Source organism: Pan paniscus, chromosome 9 (genome assembly GCF_029289425.2).
Source record: "Pan paniscus chromosome 9, NHGRI_mPanPan1-v2.0_pri, whole genome shotgun sequence".
Lineage (NCBI taxonomy): Eukaryota > Metazoa > Chordata > Mammalia > Primates > Hominidae > Pan > Pan paniscus.
The window spans coordinates 37873160-37887700 of NC_073258.2; the positions used below are offsets into that span (position 1 = coordinate 37873160).

Sequence of the window (14541 nt, forward strand, 5' to 3'; positions counted from 1 at the left end):
AAAAAAAAAAGAAACAGAAAGCATTCCTTAGTGCCATGTTTATGTAAGGACTAACACGTGCATAAACAAAATAATTACACTTTTTAAAGATAGATATATACTCAAGGATATTTATCAAACACATTAGAGTGAGTTTCTGTGGGAAGAAGTTGAGGGAATGAGAGTGGGAGTCTGTAGATAAAAGAAAAATTAAATTCAATTAAAATTACATAAAATAACTTTCATAAACTAAAGACAGGTGATGATCTGAGTTGTATGATTAACTGGCCTATCTGCACCTGAGTTCCAAAATAAATAAATAAATGGAGAGAACAAGCCTTGGGGAGATTTTCCCTCATAATCCCTGATTTACAAGGGCAGTGCACTAACCGCTGAAATACAAAGACTTTAATTACTTCCAGTCCAGAGGTGACTGCTTTTCTAACTGGAGTAACGGAAGGCAAATTTAGGGATTTTTCTCACTCCCAAAGAGGGCTGATCTTGCAGATGATTAAGTGTCTGCTTCCATTCCCCGAAGCCCACTCCGGTAAAAGTGAAGACCACCCCTAACAAAGCATTTTCAAGAAGAGGAGTTTGAAAACATCATTTTGCCAAAAAGAATGAGCACCACCCAGGGGTTAGGGAGCTGGCTTGGGGACCAGGCAGGAAGTCGGAGATTAACTCACAATTGACTGGATGTTCTTTTAAATCACTCTCTTGGCCTTTCGTTTACACACTGGTAAAATGGAAACTACACTAGCAGAGACTATAGAAAGTGTCTGAAGAAAACTGAAACAACAGTCAATGAAATCTTTTGAATTCTTACAGTGAATAAAATGATGAATATAAAAATGGGTATGTTATTATTGTTATAGTTACAGGAACTATTTAGCAAGTATGATACTCCATGAGTGTAATGAAAATGTCTTGATCAGGGCTTGTCTGAAGTTAGCTTTACACATGCTTATTTTTTAAGGGATTGGGGTGTTTAGAGCATTGTAATGTTAACAAGAAGTGAAGCATTTCCTTGTAAGCACTGGATGAAATGAAAATATTCAGAAGGGAATTGGGCCATGGAATTATTTTGTGCATCCCTCTCCAATAGGCTTCTGAGGAAAAGAGTCAGGCTCAGCCACTCAGCCATAAAGGCTTCATTCTTTATATTTTGGCAGGGCTGGGATGGGCTGGGAGATACTATATTTCACTGCACTGACTTTAATAGGATAAGATGTTAGCTAATATGATAACAGCATGAGATGAGATTCAGGTGATCTCAGGGGCTTGTTGGGGAAAATGAAATCAGTCACTGAAGTGACAGTCTAATTACATAAGAATGGGATCAGCTGAAGGGGTGCATTACCTTCCCTAAAGCAGTGGACTTTGAAATTCCACCCTGTTGTCTTTTCAATGTCTAAAGGTTTTTCTAAAATTAAATGTACTCTGTTATGCCTCTTACTAAACTCAGCTCTTCTATTTGGCACAGGTGAAGGGGACAGAAATAGATTTCACACCTGGAAGGAAAAGACAGGTAAAGTTATTTAGAATCAGGCAATTAGGGGGGATATTAACTATTCAAACCACAGATGAATATGGTAATATCCAATCTGAAAGATCTGGGTTTGAATCCCAACTCAGCTAGATTCTGGCTGTGTAAACCTTAAGTTTTTCACCTCTCTGAACCTAGGTTTCCTCATTTTGTGTAGAGTTCAAATGTTTAAAGACTTAAGGGCTATCAGCCACATAACAGCTGACACCTGTTTATTCAGGAATACACTATTTCTGGAAGTCTCACATGTACTCAGAAAACAGCTGCAGCTGCAAACTGCCCTGTCCTCCACATCTGCCTGCTGCTGAGCGTCTTGGAGATGGCTTAGAGCCATTGCTACCTACGATGAAAAGACAACGGCAATGCCAAGTGTGATGACCAGCCCCCAAGGTGACTCAAAGTTTTGGGGTAATTTGTTATTGTTTGGGCTCAGAAAATGATACCCCAAAATGAAGGCTTCAGAAGCATAAGTTTCTCTCTGACTTTCTCCCACTTTCCTGTCTCTAGCCCCTTATTCTCCCCCGAGGCTAGCCATAGAAACTAGAATTCCTCTTTTTTTTTTTTTTTTTTTTTTGAGAGGGAGCTTCGCTCTTGTTGCCCAGGCTGGAGTGCTGTGGCGCGATCGCCGGCTCACCGCAAGCTCCGCCTCCCAGGTTCAAGCCATTCTCCTGCCTCAGCCTCCCTAGTAGCTGGGATTACAGGCATGTGCCACCACACCCGGCTACTTTTGTAAGGTGAGTCGTAGACACCAGAACCTCTTTTCCCCAAAGCCAGTCATAAAACTTAAAAGTATTACTCTAACTTTCCCCCACATTTCTGCGTAAAAACTGGCCATAAAGAAACGATCTTACTTTGCTTGATTGTAGGTCATAAGACCCCCATTCCAGAGAAAGTCCTGCCCTGTACCTAGAAGGAAGGAATGTTGCACAGAAAGGCCAAGAGGAATCTAGACAGGCAGACCCTGCTGTCTCCCCACTCAGTCTGTTAGTGTTATCAGAAAGGGGCCCCAATCTAGACCCCAAGAGAGGGTTCTTGGATCTCGCCCAAGAAGGAATTCAGGGTGAGTCCGTAATGCGAAAGCAAGTTTATTAAGAAAGTAAAGGAATAAAAGAATGGCTACTCCATAGACAGAGCAGAGGGCTGTCGGCTGCCCACTTTTATGGTTATTTCTTGATTATATGCTAAACAAGGGGTGGATTATTCATGCCTACCCTTTTTAGACCATATAGGGTAACTTCCTGACGTTGCCATGGCATTTATAAACTGTCATGGTGCTGGTGGGAGTGTAGCAGTGAGGATCTCCAGAAGTCACTCTCATTGCCATCTTGGTTTTGGCGGGTTTTGTCCAGCTTCTTTACTGTCATCTGTTTTATCAGCAAGGTCTTTATGACCTGTATCTTGTGCTCACCCTCTATCTCACCCTATGACTTAAAATGCCTAACCATCTAGGAATGTAGCGCAGTAGGTCTCAGCCTCATTTTACCTAACCCCTATTCAAGATGGAGTTGCTCTGGTTCAAACACCCCTGACATTAGCATTAGATCATACCCTTTTTTCTTCAATCATATTTCTACATGGCTGTTCATACTTCATTGACCCTAAGTATAAAAATAGACAGTTTCCCCCTGTACTTTTGGGTCTTCATTCTGAAGACTCTTGTGTAATGTAAAACTTATATTAAATAAATTTATACATCTTTTCTTCTATTAATCTGCCTTTGTTCAGGTGATTTTATAGCAAACCTTCTGAGGGTGAAGTTTCCCCTCCCTTCCTACATTATGTAGCGATAGACAACTAACACAAATTTTATTAAAAAGAATAGTTTTTCCATAACAAAACCCTAAAATGTTAGAATGGTTTTAGAACTGAGCAGAGGGTAGAAGCTGGAAGGACTTTGAGAACAATGTTAGTGAAAGACTAGAGTCTTTGCTGGATGCGGTGGCTCACACCTGTAATCCCAGCACTTTGGGAGGCAGAGGCAGGCACATCACCTGAGGTCGGGAGTTCGAGACCAGCCTGATCAACATGGAGAGACCCCATCCCTACTAGAAATACAAAATTAGCCGGGCGTGGTGGCTCATGCCTGTAATCCCAGCTACTCGGGAGGCTGAGGCATGAGTATCACTTGAACCCTGGAGGCAGAGGTTGCGGTGTGCCGAGATCACGCCATTGCACTTCAGCCTGGGCAACAAGAGCGAAAAACGCTAGAGCCTTTGTAGGTGAGAACTTAAAGGGAAATGAGGAACATGTTTTTGGAAACTGGAGGAAAAGGGTCCTTGTTATGTAGTGGCAGCAGTTTAGTAACATGGTCACCTGCAGTAATGTGCAAAGTAGAAATTGTGCCTAACCAGCTGAGTGTTCTAGCTAAGGATATTTCATGGTAGACTGTTGAAGGTGCTAACTGATGTTTTCTTGCTGATTATAGCAAAATGTGAAAAGAAAGAGATCATCTAAAGGAAGGACTTAAAAAAAAATCCGGAACTTGCAAGTTTTGAAAATTCCCAGCTTCCCCAGATGGCAAATGATGCTACTGTGAAAAAATGGCTTCCAGGCAAGGAAAAACTCCAGGACATTCCCAGCAAAACATCATCAAATGATGAAGGTAAGAGTGCGGCTATAAAATCCTTTGTTCAGACCTCAAAAGGATCTATAGCAGTGATTCATAGAATCATTCAAACAAACCATAGAGCTTGGAGGAAGTTTATAGTGTTGTGCTTTAGCGGTTTCACTGAGGGATTCTACAGAGTAAAGAAGGGTTTATCTTGAAAAGAGCTGCATGTATAATTTTTGCCCAATGGTATGAGCCCCAATTCGATTTATAGAAGATTCACAAAGTTTTCAAAACAATTCTTTGGCAGAAGCACTGCCAGCATGGACACACAGACAGAGTACAAAATGAAAAGTAGCCTTTGGACCTCCTAAATTCTACTTGCAGTAAGCAAATTGATACAATTACACAGCTGCAAACATGAACTACTTTTAATGGAAAAGGAAAGATGACTCAGAGAGTGGAATCAAGAGCTCAACGGGTGAAATAAAAAGCCATGGGGAGTCATTCCTGAACAAGGAGTAGGTTTGAACCCTAATCAAACAGCTTCCAACATGTGTCTACCTGGATTTAAGGATTCTATGAGCCAGTGACTTCTCAGGCCTCCTGTCTTTCCTCCTTTTTGAGCAGGACTGTCTGTACCACTTATCTTTTTTATTTTTTTTTAGACAGAGTATTGTTCTGTCACCCAGGCTGGAGTGCAGTGGTGTGATCTCAGCTCACTGCAACCTCCGCCTCCTGGGTTCAAGCGATTCTCCTGCCTCAGCCTCCCGAGTGGCTGGGATTACAGGCATGCACCACCACGCCTGGCTAATTTTTGTATTTTTTTAGTAGAGATGGGGTTTCACCATGTTGGCCAGGCTGGTCTCCAACTCCTGATCTCAGATGACCCGCCCGCCTCGGCCTCCCAAAGTGCTAGGATTATAGGCATGAGCCACTGCGCCCAGCCTGTACCAGTTATCTTAAACCTGTCCCACCATTGCATTTTGGGGTGTGGGAGACATAGGCATTCAAATGAACTATACTTGAGGATCTGCACTTAAAACACTACACCAAAGCGCTTCATCCACACCTGGTCCCAATTTAGATGACAGGACTCCAGACTTTGAACTGATAATATAATGGGTTGAGACTTTTGGGGACCTTGGGAAGAAGTGAGTGTATTTTACATTTGGGAGATACGTGAATCATTGGTGACCAAAGGGCAGACTGTGACAGCCAACCTCCAACATGGCCCCAAAGATTCCCATCTCTTGGTTTTCAAACCCTTGTGCAGTTTCTGCCCACACTGAATAGAGCTAATCTCTAACCAATAAGCTATGTACGAAATGATGGCGTGTGACTTCTGAACTTAGGTTATAAAAGACATTGCATCTTCCATCTTGCCCTCTCTTGGATCACTTGCTTTGTGAGAATTCAACTGCCCTGTCTTGAAGACATTCCAGCAGCCCTATAGAAAGTGGTGAGGCCTTTTGCCAACAGCCATGTGAATGAACCATCTTGGAAGCAAATTCTATGCTTGTAGGTAAGCCTTCAAGTGACGATAGCACAGCCAACATCTTTACCAAAATCTCTTGAAAGACCCTAAGTCAGAACCACTCAGCTAAGTCACTCCCAGAGTCCTTGCTCACAGAAACTATGTAAGATAATAAATGTTTATTGTTTTAAGCTGCTACATTTTGATGTCATTTTCTATGTAGCAATAGGTTAATATAACAAGGGTGCTATTTGTGGACACTCCCAAAGATACTAATTCCTGGGGAATCAGATGGTTCGGATTTCTCTGCAGAGGGGTACAGAGATCTGCCTCATTGAGTCTGCCACACCTTGTCACCAGAAATTTATGGAGTCCCTTTTTAATAGTTTAATCTGGCCAGGTGTGGTGGTTCATACCTGTAATCCCAGAACTTTGAGAGGTCGAGGCTGGTGGATCACTTGAGTCTAGGAGTTCGAGAGCAACCTGGGCAACATGGCAAAACCCCATCTGTACTAAAAATACTAAAGGTAGCCGGGCATGGTGGCACACACCTGTAATCCTAGCTACTTGGGAGGCTGAGGCAGGAGAATCGCTTGAACCCGGGAGGCAGAGGTTGCAGTGAGCCAAGATCGTGCCAACGCACTCCAGCCTGGGCAAAAGAGCAAGACTCCATCTTAAAAAAAAAGTTTAATCTGTCTGCCTCTAAGACCCTCTCTCCACAGAGTGCTCAGATACTGAACTGAATTGTAAAGTGTCAGATACTGAACTGCACAGTATTATATTTTAACTTTCTGTCAGATAACATTAAGAAGAAACAGTAATAACAATAATGATGACATGATTCCCCTTCCCCTCATCAAAGACCCTGGATACAACAATGTCCTTTTAAGATATTAAAAAGGCCAGGCCTGTGGCTCACACCTATAATCCCAGCACTTTGGGAGCCTGAGGTGGGAGGATCACTTGAGTCCAGGAGTTGAAGACCAGCCTGGGCAACATAGTGAGACCCCGTCTCTACAAAAAATACCAAAACAAGTAGTGGGGCTTAGTGGCTCACGCCTGTGGTCCTAGCTACTTGGGAGGCACTTGGGAGGACTGCTTGAGCCCAAGAGGCTGAGGCTGCAGTGAGCTGTGATTGCACCACTGCACTCCTGCCTGGGCAACAGAGAGAGACCCTGTCACCAAAAAAAAAAAAAAAAAAAAAATTAAAAATTATTTTCATTGAATAAAAGACTTTCTAAATGTGAGAACGTTATGTTTGTAAAGGCTAAGTTGTTTCCTTTTAAGCCTGGGGGAGGACAGGAGTAGAAAATAACCAAGCAAGGCACACTTCTCACTAGGTATATTAATGTTGATGTTTGAGTTGACATTTGTTGAATTTTTTTTTTCAGAATGGTGCATCAATTCATGTTTCAAAAGCAGACACAGAAATAATTTCCAGAGAAATGAGCTGGGGGAAAACAGAAATGTGTATGGAATTGGAACAAAATAAACCTGATTTTTTTCAACATTGTATAGAATTGTTCTGAGGTTAAAAAGAAAGGTTTCTAAAAAATAAATATCTAACAAAAGCTGCACAAAGATTAGGCATACATTATCCATGGAGACATTAAAAACTATTAAAAAGTTTTTTTTACCCCACCTTATCCCCTGGTATGTTTGAGGAAAGCATCTAGAAATTCTAACTCAAAATCATCTAAGGGAATCAATGTAAAACCGACACCATTCCATCCCCTTTCATCCTTCTTAATACACCTCAGCCTCTCCCTTGACTAGATAAAAACGTAATTTTCCCTCTCCCAAATACAGTGCAAAACAAAAACCCTTCTGTGAATGGAGAGACATGGATATGGGGTAGAGGTGGAGACTTGCCTACATTACCAGCAGCCAGCCGAAAATGCCGTGTGTGTGTAAAATATGTTCCTTCAAAGGGGCATTGTGAGCACTAAATATAATTTGTGCCAAAAATAATAATGAAAGCTTAGTGAATACTCTACAGTGCAGGCATCGTTACATTTAATCCACAAAACTACCCCATGAGGTAGATATTTACCGTTCTTTTCACTTAACATCTTTTTTAAAAAGTGGAAAACAGAATGATGAATTAACTTGTCCATGGTCATAAAACTGATAGGTAGTGGCACCAGGATTTGGGGACCATCGGGCAGAGGATCTTCCAAAACCGGCTTTTAAAGAGCCACAAAAAGATGTAGCCGGGTTCTTGGCACTACAGTACTGCTTTATAAACAACAGTTCCCTTCTTTTCTCTTAGAGCCCAATGGGAATCTAGAGGGACACCTTACATAAAGGAAAATGACTGCAACCTGGACCTGTCACTCGACAAATACTGCCTCTCCCCACCTCACTTCACCTGACATCTCTGCCCAACCGAAGGCAGCTCTCAGAAAACCGCACAGAGGTTACCACCCCAGAAATTCTGAGATCCTAGGAGGTAGCAATGCAAATAGACAAAGCACAGTATTGCTTTGGATCGAAAATATTTGTTTGCTCATCCTGACTCCGATTCCCGGAGCCTAGACCAAACATAGCCCTTCCGCACTCAGGAAATCCCAAGAGGTCAGGTTCAGTCTGGTAAACAACACTGTCCGGGCACCTTGCAGAACACTGGGGGCTGTGACGGGCGGCGACAAATTGGCACAAGAGAGACTGAAATGCACAGGGACACCAGCCTAGTGGCCGTGAAAACTCAAGTTGACACTTCCAGGGAGGGAATGGGGGAGGTGGAGCCCAATTCCTGCCTCTGGAGAGAGTAAGAGACTTCCCCCATCCTCCTTCTCCCTCCTCCTCCTCCAAGGCACGCTGAGATTTGGAGCGGAGGCGCTGAGCCCCGCGGGAAAAGCAGAAAAGGGTCATTGCCACTTTAAATGACTCAGGAAGTAAAAGGAGGCCTCCTGACGGGGAAAGGGAAAGTGGAACCGGGGCGGCGCGGGGGCCGGCGGCTGCCGCGATCTCGCCCTGGTAGCGGGAGGCTGAGCGGGCTGCGCGACGCGGGGGCCGACGGGGGCGCCGGGTGGCCGCGCCGGAAGTGCCTTGCGCGGCAGAGGAAGCGCAGGGACAGAGCGGAGCAGGCCGAGCCGGCGGAAAGGGTCTTTGCTGCTGCGCCCGGGCAGGGGCTGCCGCGGCCCCAGGTCCCGCTTCGAGACGCGGCGCGGTCCAGGCGGGAGGCGACTCCCTAGGAAGGGACCCGGGGCGGGAGGAGGAAGTGAGGCCGCGCGGAAGGAAGGCGGCGAGCCCCGGGGCCCCGAGGCCTTGGCCGCGTCACAGCACCCACATGGCCTCTGGAGTGGGCGCGGCCTTCGAGGAACTGCCTCACGACGGCACGTGTGACGAGTGCGAGCCCGACGAGGCTCCGGGGGCCGAGGAAGTGTGCCGAGAATGCGGCTTCTGCTACTGCCGCCGCCATGCCGAGGCGCACAGGCAGAAGTTCCTCAGTCACCACCTGGCCGAATACGTCCACGGCTCCCAGGCCTGGACCCCGCCAGCTGACGGAGAGGGGGCGGGGAAGGAAGAAGCGGAGGTCAAGGTGGAGCAGGAGAGGGAGATAGAAAGCGAGGCAGGGGAAGAGAGTGAGTCAGAGGAAGAGAGCGAGTCAGAGGAAGAGAGCGAGACAGAGGAAGAGAGTGAGGATGAGAGCGATGAGGAGAGTGAAGAAGACAGCGAGGAAGAAATGGAGGATGAGCAAGAAAGCGAGGCCGAAGAAGACAACCAAGAAGAAGGGGAATCCGAGGCGGAGGGAGAAACTGAGGCAGAAAGTGAATTTGACCCAGAAATAGAAATGGAAGCAGAGAGAGTGGCCAAGAGGAAGTGTCCGGACCATGGGCTCGATTTGAGTACCTATTGCCAGGAAGATAGGCAGCTCATCTGTGTCCTGTGTCCAGTCATTGGGGCTCACCAGGGCCACCAACTCTCCACCCTAGATGAAGCCTTTGAAGAATTAAGAGTAAGTATTGGCCCTTCAGAGCATAAGCCTAGGGGTCAGGACACCTGGGTTTCAACTCAGGTGGCCTGGCTGTGACCACATTCGCTTTCACTGTGTCCCTAAGAAGCTAGTCTTTCCAACTTTTTGGGAGCAGTTCTTATTCACCCTTTTTAGTTGAACTCTTTTGAGAATCTGATGAAAGTTCTGGACTCTGACCTGAGAAAATACACAAAATCTAGTATACAATTTCTAGAAAATTGCAAGTTTCTGGTCTGTGGATCCCAGGTAAAGCATTTCTTGGGAGTTTTGACCCCACTTAGGCGAATTTCCACAGCATCACTATTGTTGAAACTGGTGCTTTGTGCTAGGGCTCTTGATAAGGCAATCTTTTTGCCTACTTGAAAACATGGGAAATAGGATTTTGCCACATGAATCCAAGCAAGTGATACGTCTGCATTGAAAAGACTAACAAAATAGTTTTAATAGTAACTTCATATGTGCCCCGAGTTCATTTTAGATTCTTCGTGTTTGAAACTTAGTAGAAAAGGAGGGTAAGAAGATGGAGGCCAAATTGGGGTGGGAGTGGAAGTTCCCATGTCCTCTGTCTGGATCTTTGTCTGTCGTGGACCTTAGTGGTCCCCCAGAACAGTGGACACTTAGGAAATATTTGTTGAATGAATGAATTTGCAGACGATGCGCCTTTTATTCATATTGTGGATGTTTACTATCATTGAGAGAAACTGCTGGTGTTAATCGGGGAGGGAGGGGGAAATTTTGAGTGGCGTGATCAGTTCATTAAGTAATCTGTATTGGTGAACATTGTCATATTATGATGACTTTTGCTTCCCTGAACAGGGAATAGCTGGCATTGGGATAACAAATACCTTGAGAGTGAAGATCCTCTGTATTAGGTTTTCCCTTTTTTAGTCCCTATTTATAATTGTAAAATGCACATTCAGAAAGTGTGTAAAAACTTACAGTCTAACAAATAATTATAAAACAAATACTGAGGTAGTCTCCATCCAGATTAAGAAATAGAACATTACTAGCAATATTGAAGCCTTTCCCCCATACCTTTTCCAATTATAACCATCTCTCTTCTGCATAAGTAAGCATAATCTTGTCTTCTGTGATCATTTCCTTGCTTACCTTTATGCTTTTACTCCATATGTATGCATTCCTAAACTTATTTGAACTTGACACTATGGGTGTCATATTTTTATCATGCATTCTTCTGGGTTTTGCTTCATTTTCTCAACATTGTGTTTGTGAGAGTCATCCTATGAGTGGCTGTAGTTTATTCACTTTCATTACTATTTCGAATTCCATTTTATGAATATGCCACAAGTTATCTATTCTGTCATAGATGGTCATTTGATTTGTTCCCAGGTTTGGGAGCGTCGGGCTGTTACAAACAATGTCAGTGTAAATATTCTTGGTCATGTCTCGGTGTACATTTAACATACATTGAAGTGGAATATAAACGCAGGAGTGAAATTGCTGTGTCAGAGGCTATGCATATCTTCAGTAATACTACATGTTGCCAACTATTTTCCAGAGTGGTTGTACCAGTTTGAATCACTATGAAGAGTATATGAGAATTCCTGTTGCTCTGTATCTTCAAAACTTGCTGTTACTGTATTTTTCATTTTTGTCAATCTTGTGGCTATGTAATGGTATTTTATTGTGGTTTTAATTTTCATTCCTCTGATTACTAATGACTTTGAGGATCTTTTATACTTCCTCTGTGAAGTACCTAGTCAGTTCTTTTGCCCATTTTTCTATTGAGTTGTCTTTTCTCATTATATGAGTTTTTATGTATCTGTTTGTTTTTTTTTTTTTTTTGAGATAGAGTCTTGCTCTGTTGCCCAGGCTGGAGTACAGTGGCTAGATCTCAGCTCACTGGAACCTGCGCCTCCCAGGTTCAAACGATTCTCCTGCCTCAGCCGTCTGAGTAGCTGGGATTACAGGCACATGCCACAATGCCTAGCTAATTTTTGTATTTTTTTTTTAGTAGAGACGTTTTTGCCATGTTGACCAGGCTGGTCTTGAACTCCTGACCTCAGGTGATCTGCCTGCCAAAGTGTTGGGATTATAGGTGTTAGCCACCGTGCCCAGCTATATATTTGTTTCTGATTTTTTTTGTTGTTGTTGTTCTTTCTATGTGAGTTGCAAATATCTTCTATGTGGTTTTTCTTTTTAAAGAAGTTGTGCCTTGAATAGAAGCTCTTCATTTTAATGTGGTAAAACTTATCAATACTTTTCCTTATGGTTAGTGCTTTTTGTGTCTTGTTCTACTTAGTATTGATTTTTGTGTAGTAGAAGTAGGGGCGCAATTTCATTTTTTCTCCATACAGATAGCCAATTGCTATTGCTGTATTTATTGAAAAGCCCTTCCTTTGTGCACTGATTTGCTGTCCCACTGTCATATATCAAGTGCCCATAATGTGTGTGAATGTGTTTCTTGGTTCTTCTGTTCTCTACCGTTTATCTGTTAGTATATCCCTGTGTGAACAGCATGTTTTCTCAGTTATCCCTTTAAAATATGTCTTAATATCTGGTAAAGCAGGTCCTTCCATCTTGTCCTACAAGAGTGTGTTGGCCAGTTTTGGCACTTTACATTTCTTAGAATCATAGTATTAAAAAGCCTGCAGGAGTGTATTTGGATATTAAATTTATAAGCCAATATAGGGAGAATTAATATCATTACAACATGAAGTCTTCTGATTCATTAATTTAGGTCTTTTTTATTGCTTCGCAGTAAAGTTTTATATTTTTTTCCTCAAAGATTTTTCACATCATTGTAAAATTTATTCCTAGATACTTCATAATTTTATAGTATTGTAGAAAATATGAGCCAGGCACAGTGGCTCACACCTGTCAGCTATATGGAAGGCTGAGGTGGGAGGATTGCTTGAGTCTAGGAGTTTGAAGCTGCAGTGAGTTATGATCCTGCCATTTCCCTCCAGCCTGGTCGACAGAGCAAGACCCTATCTCTAAAATAAAAATAAATGGTTTTAAGTTTTGTTTTCTAATTGAATATAGGAATATGATTAACTTTTATATATTGATTTTTTTGTGATCTATCTGCTGAATTATCTTACATATCCTAATAATTTATCTGTAGATTTATTCTACATACCTGATTGTATTATGTGTGAAGAGAGATACTTTTTGTTTGTTTCTTTTCAATCCTTATATCTGTTATTTGTTTTTTCTTGCCTTACTGCATTGGATAGCACCCCGAGTATTATGTTGAATGGATGTGATTGGTGGGTATTCTGGCCTTGTTCCTAGTCTAGCAGTAATTGATAACATTGCACAAATAAGTGATATGTTCTATGGTTTTTGAAAATAGATATGTTTTATCAGTTTAAAAAAATTCTAGTCCTGGTTTGCTAAGTTTTTCTGAATTTTGATTGGTTATTTAATATCAAATGCTTTTTTTGCATCTTTTGGGATGATCATGTGATTTTTCTGTTTCACTGTTATGATGATGAATTACATTAATTGACTTACTTATTAAAGTTAATTTTTAAAATCAGTGATACGTTCATATACCTCAAAAGCCTGTGTCCTTTTCACCTGATTCTTCTACCAGCTGTTGGTAACTACTTGTTTTTTTCTTAGAAACAGGATCTTACTCTGTTGATCAGGCTGGAGTGCAGTGGTGGGAGCATAGCTCACTGTAATCTCAAATTCCTGGGCTTAAGCAATCCTCCCACCTGAGCATCCTGAGTTACTAGGACTACAGGTGTGCCACCATGCCTGGCTAACTATTTATTTTTTATTTTGTAGAGATGGGTGTCTTGCTATGTTGCCCAAGTTGGTCTTGAACTCCTAGCCTCAAGCAGTCCTCCCGCCTCAACCTCCTACAGCTGTGGGATTACAGGCTGTTCCTGGCCAGTAACCATTTTTATTAGTTTTTTGGTTACCCTTCAGGTGTGTGTTTCTGCAAATATAGGTGTGTGCATATATATGGTCTTACTTTCATCTCTTCATATTGTTGTATTTTATAATTAAAGCAGAAAGACTAGCATTTCTGGGATATCCTTGATCCAACTTGGTCATAATAAAGTAGCCTTATGTTTTTGGATTTGGCTTATTAATAATTTATGTAGTTTTTTTTTTCATTTATATTTATGGGAGAAATTGGCCTATCATTGTTCTTTTACCGTTCTCATGAGATTTTGCTATCAAAGTTTGGCTTCATAGTCTGAGGCAGAGTGTAGTGTTTCTTATATATTCTTTCTCTCTTTTAATGGTCTGGAAGTATTTGTGAAAGATCGAAATATTTCTTCCTATAGTGATTGGTAGAACTGACCATGGAAGCCATCTATTCCTAGAGAGACTGAAGGGGGAAGGGAGAGTTGGTTTATTGTTGGTGCTTTGTTTTGTTTTGTTTTTTGGTTTTACATTTTTTAACTGATCACCAACATTTTATTATTATTTTTAGTTTCAAACTTTTAAGTTCTGGGGTACATGTGCAGGATGTGCAGGTTTGTTACATAGGTAAACATGTGCCATGCTGGTTTGCTGCACAGATCATCCCATCACTTAGGTATTAAGCCCAGCATCCATTAGCTATTCTTTCTGATGCTCTCCTTCCTCCCACCCCCTATCCACTGACAGGCTCCAGTGTATGTTGTTCCCCACAGTGTGTTCATATGTTCTCATCATTCAGCTCCCACTTGTAAGTGAGAAGATGCAGCATTTGGTTTTCTGTTCCTGCATTAGTTTGCTGAGGATAATGGCTTCTGGCTCCATCCATGTCCCTGCGAAGGACATGATCTGATTCCTTTTTATGGCTGCATAGTATTCCATGGTATATGTACCACATTTTCTTTATCCAGTCTATCACTGATGGGCATTTAAATTGATTCAGTGTCTTAGCTATTGTGAATAGCACTGCAGTGAACATACACGTGCATGTATCTGTGTAATAAAATGATCTATTTTCCTTTGGGTGTATATCCAATAATGGGATTGCTAGGTATTATTGTTTTACATAGTATTTTTGACTATGGACTCAATTTCTTTAATAGTCATAG

At 42.3% G+C, this 14541-nt stretch overlaps 1 protein-coding gene and 1 long non-coding RNA gene across 6 annotated transcripts in view; both read left to right on the forward strand.

Annotated features, from left to right (window-relative positions):
* Window positions 1-3963: 3963 nt before the first annotated feature.
* Window positions 3964-7063, forward strand: LOC117975143 (uncharacterized). Its single transcript, XR_004665358.1, has 2 exons — window positions 3964-4127; window positions 6942-7063. It is a non-coding gene; the product is annotated as an uncharacterized LOC117975143 (long non-coding RNA).
* Window positions 7064-8473: 1410 nt separating this feature from the next.
* TRIM44 (tripartite motif containing 44) overlaps window positions 8474-14541 on the forward strand; it is a 229709-nt gene continuing 223641 nt past the window's right edge. For 4 of the 5 annotated variants that reach the window (XM_055094276.2, XM_055094274.2, XM_055094275.2 and 1 more), the window contains exon 1: window positions 8481-9511. In XM_055094276.2, coding sequence (XP_054950251.1) covers window positions 8843-9511 — 669 coding nt within the window. In that variant the 5' untranslated portion in view covers window positions 8481-8842. Of the gene's footprint in view, window positions 9512-14541 lie in introns of all 5 variants that reach the window. The other variant, XM_003830364.6, reaches the window with a different exon arrangement.